The sequence below is a fragment of the Brienomyrus brachyistius genome, chromosome 1, assembly GCF_023856365.1.
Source record: "Brienomyrus brachyistius isolate T26 chromosome 1, BBRACH_0.4, whole genome shotgun sequence".
Taxonomy (NCBI): domain Eukaryota; kingdom Metazoa; phylum Chordata; class Actinopteri; order Osteoglossiformes; family Mormyridae; genus Brienomyrus; species Brienomyrus brachyistius.
In genome coordinates this window covers 30,289,354-30,299,117 of record NC_064533.1, presented here as the reverse complement: position 1 = coordinate 30,299,117, position 9,764 = coordinate 30,289,354, and the positions used below count along the sequence as shown (strand labels likewise).

Here is a 9,764-nt window from a genome sequence, read left to right as displayed (position 1 = left end):
CTGTCCATAAAAGTTATGAACAGAATCGGTGACAAAGGGCTGGTGGAGTCCAACCCTCACGATTTGTTCTATGATAGCTCTCCTTTGGCATCCATCCAGATGGGGTAGCCTTCGCTCCCCACATGCGTTAGTGAGCCTTGAGTGCCCATGAGCTAGTTCACCAGTTGGTCTTCTATGGACCATTTTTGGTAGGTAATGCTCACTGCATATTGGGAACACCCCACATGGCCTGATGTTTTGTAGATGCTCTAACCCAGTTGTCTAGCCATCTCAAATTGGCTCTTGTCAGTCGCTCAGATCCTTACACTTGCCCATTTTTCCTGCTTTCAACACACCAGTTTCAAGAACTGACTGGTCACTATCCTCATATATGATGCCACCCTTGACAGATAATCAATGTGTACATTATGCCAACACTGTTATAGTAGAGTGAAAAAACAAGAAAAAAGTAAGCAATCCAAGCCAACAAATCTTTTATCTCTGCTGAGGTATACTTTCATTAGCTTTAAGTTATGAAACACAGGAAATGCTTTGAATCCAAATAGAACCAGGCTGAGGAAACATGGATAAATGCTAAACGAAGGTCTACACACCCAGCAACTATGAAGCTCTGGGGGTTTAACAGCGCAGCAAACAATATAGCCACCAGGTGGTGCTCTAAGAGCGTCATACAAAGTCATTTCAACAGCAACATTAAAAGCAGGACTATGGTACAAAATACGCCTGGGAGGTTGACTTTAGTTGTTTGAATAAAACTAAGTTTAAGAACAGTTAAATAATTAACATAAAATAATCCACATTTGAATTTTGAATGATTTATGTAGGATATTATTAGTCATCCATCCATCCATCCATCCATCCATCCATCCAACCAACCAACCATCGATTTTCTGTAACTGCTTGTCTTGTTCAGGGTTGTGGTGAATCTGGAGCCTATTCCAGAGGTTATGAGTGCAAATCGGCCGTCATTTTTTCCAAGTTTAGAATTTTTTCATGTTCCGCTTCTGCACAAATTGAATCAATAAGCTAAATATTGCATAAACTTTTATATACATATAAATTAATCAATAATGTCCCCCACGTAGAGCCTTTTGGTATCCCACTGATTACACTGGAGGGTAGCAAACTGTATGAAAATCTGAATGATTTTTGGAAATCTAAATATGTGAAAAACTTATAAACTGCCAGTGGCCTTTTTGTGTTCATAACCATACAACAAGTTAGACCTCCATCCATCCATCCATTTTCCAAACCGCTTGTACTATTGGGTTGCGGGGGGGTCAGGAGCACACTCACACACCATTCACTCACACATGCACACCTATGGGCTATTTAGCAACTCCAATTAGCCTCAGCATGTTTTTGGACTGTGGGAGGAATCCAGAGGAAACCCCAGGACGACGTGGAGAGAACATGCAAACTCCGCACACATGTGACCCAGGCGGAGACTCGAACCCGGGTCCCAGAGGTGTGAGGCAACAGTGCTAACCACTGCACCACCATGCCGCCCCAAGTTAGACCTGTTTACGTAAATGTATATTCCACAGCACAAGAATTACTTAAAGCCATAACCAGAAAGAGAAATAAGTATTTTACAAACCATCTCAGAGTATAAATAAGAAAATTCCATTAATTCTTCTTATAAAAAAATCAACATTTAATTTGTTACAACAGCTTATAAAGATATATAATATGGGCTGTACAGGTTTTATACACTGTTGTACATGAAAAGCAATTTACAAAGGGTTAGTGGAACATTGTGGATATGATTAACCAAATGTTGGTTATCCTGAAGTCACGCCTGCAAAGCACCACAGTAACAAACAGCTTCATGAGGACCCCCCAGCCAGAACGGCCTTTCCGATGCTCAGCCCTGTCAGCTTAGCTTCTCCAATGTCCTGGAACCAAAAGTGCTTTTAATTTTTACCTCAAGCAACTCTTACCATGGACATCCATGCAGCTAAAGCTTAAGTTAAATTTAATATTAAATCTCCCAAAACAAGCTAAGCCAACCGGCAGGTAGCATAACATTTCTTCACAAAAGTTTTCTGAAAGGCTACGTTTGTTTTGAGGCTAAAATGAAAACCAAAGCCAAGAAGTTTAATATAAACCTCTTTTGAGGTACATTTTCCCTATTTGAAAATTTAGCAATCCAAAATAATTCCTTTGGTTACCAATTATTATAACCCTTTGTCAGTTATAGGTGACTAAACCCTATAGTAAAGATCTGAAACATCTACAACTTGTGTTACTACATTCAGGTAGATCATGTCAGATGAAGGAATTAAAACAAAAATTAGGAAATTTGCTCAGGCATAAGGGGTAACAAACTCTCCTAAATGAACTATTACATCAGCAACTACCAAGAGTACCGTAAAGTGCAGTCAAGAAGGAAAACATCATTAAGCTAGTTTATCACAGGCAGTGGTCAGGGGCCAGATGCAGTAGGTGACAGGATGACAGGACTGTGTCTGACAGGTGTTGGAGATGCGTGCCGATGGATGCCGAGCTGCCAGGGTGCTACGGACTCAACAGGTTCTGCCGTCAGCAAATGCTGAGAAGTTTAATATATTAAAAGTGGTTTTACTGCTACAATTTAATATAAAAAGAGAAAGTGATTTCTGCATGGAGAGGCCAGAGAAGTACATTGTACGGATCCATCCTGGTTCACTTACAGGCAAACTAATCGACACGAGGAAACCAAAACCAACGCGGCCCCATTTACAGACACTTCAGGAGTTTAGCAGAACAGCACAACTCTGCCCCTGCCGCTCAAGTCTGCCCAAGGAACTGCACACAGGTACACGCATATGGCACATGGGTCCTTCATCAAAGGTCCAGTTCAGCAGCAGGCAGAGAAGACCGAAGCCCTTTGGGAGTTAATCAAACATAGATGTGAAGCCTTGATTGCAGTCAAGTCAAAGATATTGCCAACAGACTGTCAAAGTCAGAGCTAAACTATTTAGAGCACTTTGGCAAGCAAAAAAAAAAAAAAACGTTCCAAGAGCCAGTAAATTTCTCTTAATCCATTATTCCAAAAAGACAGTAAATTGTCCTTCCCGGCCAATCAGGCATGGGAGCTGGCGTTCACCAGACATCAGTCCAGCCTGAACTCATCCCGCTAAATGAGATGCAGACAGGCAGTAGTTCGAGGCTGGGCATTTCACAGTGGGAGAAATTCGAAAGTGAGCCTCCAATATCTCGCAGAGCGGAAAATATGGGGGGGGGGGGGGGATTTGGTCTTGAGCCCTGAAACATGACAACTTAATGTACTGAACCCAGGATCAACACAGTACAGTGAAGACATCCAGCCAAGGGGGGCTGAACTCTTGTGTTGTCCAGGGATGCGTTTGCTGTTCAAAGAGAAACACCTTGAGGTGACCGTGGTATAACTAGTCATGTGTAGAATAATTATTAAATCAAGCAAATCAAGCAAAGGAGAAACAGAATGATAATTTGCCTGGGTAAAAAAATATAATAATAATAATATTAATAATACATGGATATCTGCGCATTCTCTTCAAATGATCTGCCTTAGATTGTCTCTATACAGACTTACACACAATAGAAAAATAGATAGGGTTTCATTTACAGCAGAAACACACAAGTACTGCAAGGATATAGTGGATACATTTACAATAACCTAATATGAGGTTTTTAATAGCTTATAAATATGATATCTACACAATACATGGTACAAAAATATGAAAATATTCTGTGGGCACCGAGTTTAAAAGATTAAAAGTTTTGGCATGAGTCAGACACTAGGTGGTGCTCTTCCCTTCCTCTGGGGGGGGGGGGGGGGGGGGTATTAAGCAGAACCACAGCATGCCGTTTGTCTCAGTTTACAGCTGTAGCCTGACATGATTTATTTAAAAAGAGAAAGACTTTAGAACCAAGAATGTATGTTTGGTTAATCGCTTCTGAATGTTAACTCCATCAACACGGGTGGGGGAGTCACACTGAGCTGCCATATTCCACTATGGCATCTCTGTGCTCAAACACATCCGTCTCTGCTCTGGGATGTCTACTCCCTGTAGGTGGGTGTAGTCCAGTGTGAACAAGTGAGACCCTTAGAGAGCTGGAAGAGGAGAAAGAGGAAGAGACCAGGCTTTGGGGTGAACCAGTTACCCAGCATGGGCTGATGTTCAGCACCCTGTGGCCTTCTACTGCTTCATTGGCTCTTTGGTTTCCCACAGTGTGATGGCAGGGCGGCAGAGGTGGTCAGGACAAGCTCCGTAGTCCTGACAGACTGAATTCAGGCAGCCCCTCCGAGGCGCCCCATTTTTGGCATTAGCTAAGTGTCTCTCTCCTCTGGATTGCTTGCTTTCAGCCCCATGTCAAGGCAGCGTCTTCTGTTTCAGACTTTGGGATTAAGGCAGCATTTCTCATTTGTGGCAAATTTTTATAAATTTGTATAGTTATATAATGTACAAAATTCTCTTCATAATACAAACTTTTGGCACCCATAGATGCGGTATAGAAAATATAAATACTTCACTGTACAACGTGCCCCAACAATCCCCTATCCCAGGACGTCCTGGCTTTATATTTTAATACTGTACAAAACCCCCCCCCCATAATATCCTCTTACTCATATGCACAAATGGTATTTACAGGGGAAGGCGGGGCCAGAGAAAGTGGGCGTGGCTCAGGAGGAGTCCGTGCATGGGGATGGAGGTGGAGGGTAAAGATGGTGGGAGTAGCTGCGGTCGGTGTAGGGTGAGGGGGGGCAGCTCTCGCAGTTCTCCTCCGCTGACAGATACTGGCTGCGGGGCGTTGGAGGCGGGGGAAAGGGCTCAGAGTCGTAGTTGAGGTCGCTGGTGTAGCCCTTGGCCGGCGCGATGATGCGACGGCCTGGCGTGCAGTCGCTGTCACACACGTCTGTGCTGCAGGGTGTAGTGGGCGGGGCAATGTGCCGGTAGGTGTAGAGTCTGTAGCTGCAGAGTTAAGGAGGAAAAAAAAAGGCAGGATGCATTGAACATAGACCTTGTCCCATGTAACCCCAGGCAAAAAAAAGAAAAACCCCTGAAAGCAGTACCTGTAGGAACGGTGTGTGGAGGGACTGTTAGAGGAGTAACCAAACTCCATGGTGTAGTGGGACCGCTCTGTGGCAGGTGATGGAGGAGGGTTCAGGACCTGGGGGTGGGGATTGAAACCTGGTTTCTGCTGAGTAACACGTAGCAGATTCTCACACGCATACACAATATTGGGGGACTCCTTATGATGCAGTTCCTGGTGCTCACCGGAGGGAAGTAAGAACCCTTGGTGCTTGAGGAGCTACTGGAGGATGCCCCTGTGACATGGGCCCGGTCATAGGGTGGCCCACTGCTGCCTGCCATGATGCTGAGGGACCCCATTACCGACTTTCCACGAGACATACCTGAGCAGCGGAAGGAGACTCAGTTACAGTCCAGAGCCACTGGACTAAAGACCTTCACAGGCCGTCTTGCAGAAGTATAACTAGAGCAATTAATAATGAAAATCTAATGGAATGGTCATGACGGCCCGCCTGTGATGCGACCCAGTGAGGTCTACCTGGAAGTGACCGGGAGAGCGAGTTGGGGTGCGGCACGTATCCCAGCGGCATGGACGATGGACCGTGGACCACGAAGTCGTTGGCCTCGCCATCATCCTTGGCGTGTGGGCAGAAGACACGCTGGCATACGAAGTAGATGGCGCCCACCACGAAGAGCGCGAGGACCACGCCCACGATGGAGCCCACAGCACTGGTGGGTGGGGGCGGCGGCTCCTCTGTGGGGTCTGGGAAAAGAGGCGGAGCCTTCAGACACGATAACACACCCTTAGCCAGGACTACAGGCACCCCAAGTAGCACTGACCCTGGATCAGTGTTTAGTCTCACACAAATCAACGCCCACCCATGAAAACCACTTACAGATAGCCTTACACAGACCACTACAGCTCAATGTAAAACTCATAATCAAAAGGAGATATTCACACAGAAACGACATGTATAACACCAAAGCTACGGTGATGGGTCAGGTGACTCACAGCAGCCGAGCTCGTCAGAGTTGTCAGTGCAGTCCATGTTGTGATCGCACCTCTTGTGCTTGCCGACACACTGGCCATTAGCGCAGCTGAACTGGTCCACAGGACAGTGTGCTGATAGACCCAAAGCATACATGTCAGCCCTCTGCCCATGTGTGTTCTGGGTTTCCAGCCCAATGTCTTATCTCTAGTCCCTCTACCCCCCTCTGCCGAATATCCAAGACCCTCACTTGTGCACTCGTTCTCGTCGGACGCGTCCTGGCAGTTGGCCTCGCCATCGCAGCGCAGCTCTAGGGCTACGCACTGCCTACTGGCGCACTGGAACTCCAGTGGCGAGCACACAGGGCAGTCACGCTCATCGCTGCCATCCTCACACTCGGCGATGCCATCGCAGCGCCATGCCTGCGGGATGCAGTCCACGTCGCCAGAGGCGCAGGAAAATTGCTCTGGGGAGCAAGTGGGAGGCTCTGGGGGGGGGGGGGGGGAAGAGGAGGGTCCAGGGAAAGTTTTACACAAAGTTCCCTGTGACTGATTTATCAGACCCTGGAGCCAGGCCCAAATCCTCAGTTCTTAACTTTAATAATGTGCTACGATTTAAAAAGTTTAGTGAGCCTAAGTAAAGCTTCAGCGGGAAAATTTAAGGAAAATCTAATCACTTAAAAACAGATCGCTGGCACGGTGTGTAATGGTGTGGCATGGCTGGTATTCAGTGGGCGCGGGGCGTCTCCATGCCAAGGTCTCCCTGGCCAGGCAAGGGCTCACCTCCACAGGAGAGCTCGTTCTGCAGCAACACCAGGTGGATGGGACAGGAGCAACGAGTGGTGCCGTCGCCCTTCACGACGCAAATGTGGGAGCAGCCGCCATTGTCCGAGGTACAGGGGTGCTTACCTGTGGGAGGTATCGCATCAGCAGAGGCAGGAAATGAGGGCCACTAAGACAGACTGTACAGGGCACTCACTATATTCCTTCATGTCGAGAGCATGGACGGCGTGGATGTCGCTCAGAGAGGAGATGCGGGCCTGGATCTTGGTGCGGCCCTCGCGGGTAGTCTTGTCGATGCGCTCGATCATCTGCTGCTGCCGGTCAATCCAATACAGGTGGTTCTCAAAGATGGTCAGCCCGACGGGCTGGAGGATGTTGGAGTCCTCCATTACCACCCTGTTTGCGCCTGGCGAGCAGGTTTGAAGAGAGTAAGGAGGTTAGAGGGACACCAGGACAAGATAACGCGAGACCCAGAGGAAAAGACGGCAGGGTGCTTCAGGGAGGGAGAGAGAGAAGAACATTAAGGCTGAGCAGGGTTGTGCAATGTTATAACTCACTGCAGGAGAAGGTTTAGGGGGAAAAAATAATAAAACCAAAATATGATCCAGACAATTTGGAAAGGAGGTCCATCTGTGGGTCTTTTATCCTGGTGAAGATCCGGGGTTTGTTTAGACGACAGACCCTCTCTTGATCTTCATCCCCTTGTGAAGACAGTCTACGATTCCCTTTGTTTGCTATTCTTTGACGTCCCCAAACCAGTATTTCTTTGCAAAAAAGAAAACATTTTGTGCTCGGAGAAGTTTGACTGCAAGCAGGAGAGGTCAGGTTTCTCAGTGTGTGACAGGGTGACACGAAAGGCTAAAAGCCGGCAGCGCATGGACGTCCTATGAGCAGAGTAACGGAGGCGGCTCGTTCCCATCAAACGCAACTCATACTTTGACCAGCTGTAGGAGGCCTGTTGCTGTGCCTGAGGTCTCACTTGGAGCCCATCCTATGAACGCAGCTCGAGGAGCACCATGCTTGGGCCTCGCTTCACCACTACGGCTTCCAGGAAGCTGAAGATGACAAGTTTGGGGTCTATCTGGAGCCATCCAAGGCTACCTCAAGCTACCCTGGTGCCTTAACTCAACTGTTCCCCACCCAAGCTTTTCCTGGAAGCTCCAATCATGACCGCTCATTACAGACTGTGCACTCTACACACAAACACAAAGCAAGACCCCACTGCGGTGCAGCCTGCCGTTTTGGATCTGCTGGTAATCATGTCTTATTTGCATGTGTTGATTACACTGAAACAGTATACTCTTCTGAACAAGATGTCCATCCCATACGAGTCCTGAATAACCCAAAGATGAACCAGAATCTGCAACTTGTATGTAACAGGAGTGACAGCCATCTTAAACATTTTGGCGAGTAGAGTAAATGGTGTTCTTCACAAATTCCTCAGTGAAGTAGTTATGCTTATGAATCACCCTGAACAGAGAGATACCTCGCCAGCACTGACTGAGTTGTGGTTATAGCGCTTGATTACAGTCTGTGGAAAAAATTACAGCAATCATCTGATGGCTCTGGGTGAGAAGAGGAGCAAACACACACACACACACACATATATATATATATGTATATATAGTGTGTGTGTGTGTGTGTAAATAAATAAAAATAATAGCAGGAGCGGTGACCAAATATTATTTTAGTAGCTTAAGACACGATTTACAGACAATCTGTCCAGGATGTCTCCTGCCTTGTACCTGGTATTGCCTGGGATAGGGTCCAAGCTAACAGTACTGATCCAGTACTGAATCAGCAGTTGGAAGATGGAGAGAGCACATCTTCATCCCGGTCACATGACCTATTACTCACATACCGCTGAGTGTCAGTGAGTGAAACCACTAACAAGCAGGATAACGGCCTTTGTCATCACAGGGACTCGAAGTGGTGATCTCACGCTATATGTCTGATGAGCGCCCCCAGGGAGCAGTGCTGAGCTCACCGGTGAGATCGCTGCTCTCTATACGCCGCAGGTCGGCATCCGCCCAGAAGAGCCGGCTTGCTTCGTTGTCCACGGCGAGCGCCACAGGCTTTCCCAGACCGGTGAAAAACAGCACCTCTCTCTCCGTGCCGTCTAGCGCCGCGCGCTCGATCTTGGGTGAGCGCTCCTGCAGATTCGTGAAGTACATGTACCTGGAGGGGTGGGGGCACCTTGAGTGTCCAAATAAACATGTCACCTCACTCACGCTCGCCGAGTAAGAATTATTGACACTGGGCGCACACAACTCTGCCGTCTGGTAAATGTTTCAGGAGCAGGTTTTACAAGTCATCCCTAGATGAAGAGCTCTAAGAGGAATTCTCAGACTGAACGTGTCAGACATGCAGAGTAATGTTCAGCATGAGGCTTCACGACTCTGCTCTGGGCCTAGAAATCCAGCTTGTTCCAACTAAAATGCATAATTATAGAACTTAGTGATTACACTCTCTCAAAGATCAACACGAAACCAACATGAAACAGGACAGTGAACTGACCCCCTCTCCGGGTTGACCACGATGGCACGGGGCCTGTCGTGCTCCCCGCGGAGCACCACGCCCACACCGCGGCCGTCTATGTGCGTTACGTTGATGACGTTGGTCACTTCGCTGGTCCAATAGATGAAGCGGCTGTAGATGTCGATGCTGAGGTCATAAGGCTGTAGACCAAGGCCTCCCGGCATGCCAGAAACCACACTTATGCTCTGGCGGGGGGGTCCAATGTCAGAGGTCACAGTGAAAAGTCATGGATACTATTCATGTACCAGAGTCACAGCCATAACACCGGGAGCTGACTGAGCTCCCAAAGAAAAAAGCAGAGACCCGAATCTACTGCTGCACTGTTAAAAAGCAGCATGTCATATGGTACTGACTGCATGGCAAACGGTAAACTGGACTGGATCAGTGGAAAGAAAAGACTGTGTGAAAATGCACAACTGATTAGAATATCCCCATGTACAACACATTCCACGTTT

At 47.5% G+C, this 9,764-nt stretch overlaps 1 protein-coding gene across 1 annotated transcript in view; it reads right to left on the bottom strand.

Annotated features, from left to right (window-relative positions):
• Positions 1 to 1,633: 1,633 nt before the first annotated feature.
• LOC125750360 (low-density lipoprotein receptor-related protein 6-like) overlaps positions 1,634 to 9,764 on the bottom strand; it is a 45,167-nt gene continuing 37,036 nt past the window's right edge. The window contains exons 14-23 of the mRNA XM_049028088.1: positions 9,289 to 9,494; positions 8,759 to 8,949; positions 6,968 to 7,177; positions 6,772 to 6,897; positions 6,240 to 6,476; positions 6,013 to 6,123; positions 5,539 to 5,763; positions 5,247 to 5,383; positions 5,042 to 5,139; positions 1,634 to 4,940 (exon numbers count right to left, since the gene is read on the bottom strand). Coding sequence (XP_048884045.1) covers positions 4,652 to 4,940; positions 5,042 to 5,139; positions 5,247 to 5,383; positions 5,539 to 5,763; positions 6,013 to 6,123; positions 6,240 to 6,476; positions 6,772 to 6,897; positions 6,968 to 7,177; positions 8,759 to 8,949; positions 9,289 to 9,494 — 1,830 coding nt within the window. The 3' untranslated portion in view covers positions 1,634 to 4,651. The remainder of the gene's footprint in view (positions 4,941 to 5,041; positions 5,140 to 5,246; positions 5,384 to 5,538; positions 5,764 to 6,012; positions 6,124 to 6,239; positions 6,477 to 6,771; positions 6,898 to 6,967; positions 7,178 to 8,758; positions 8,950 to 9,288; positions 9,495 to 9,764) is intronic.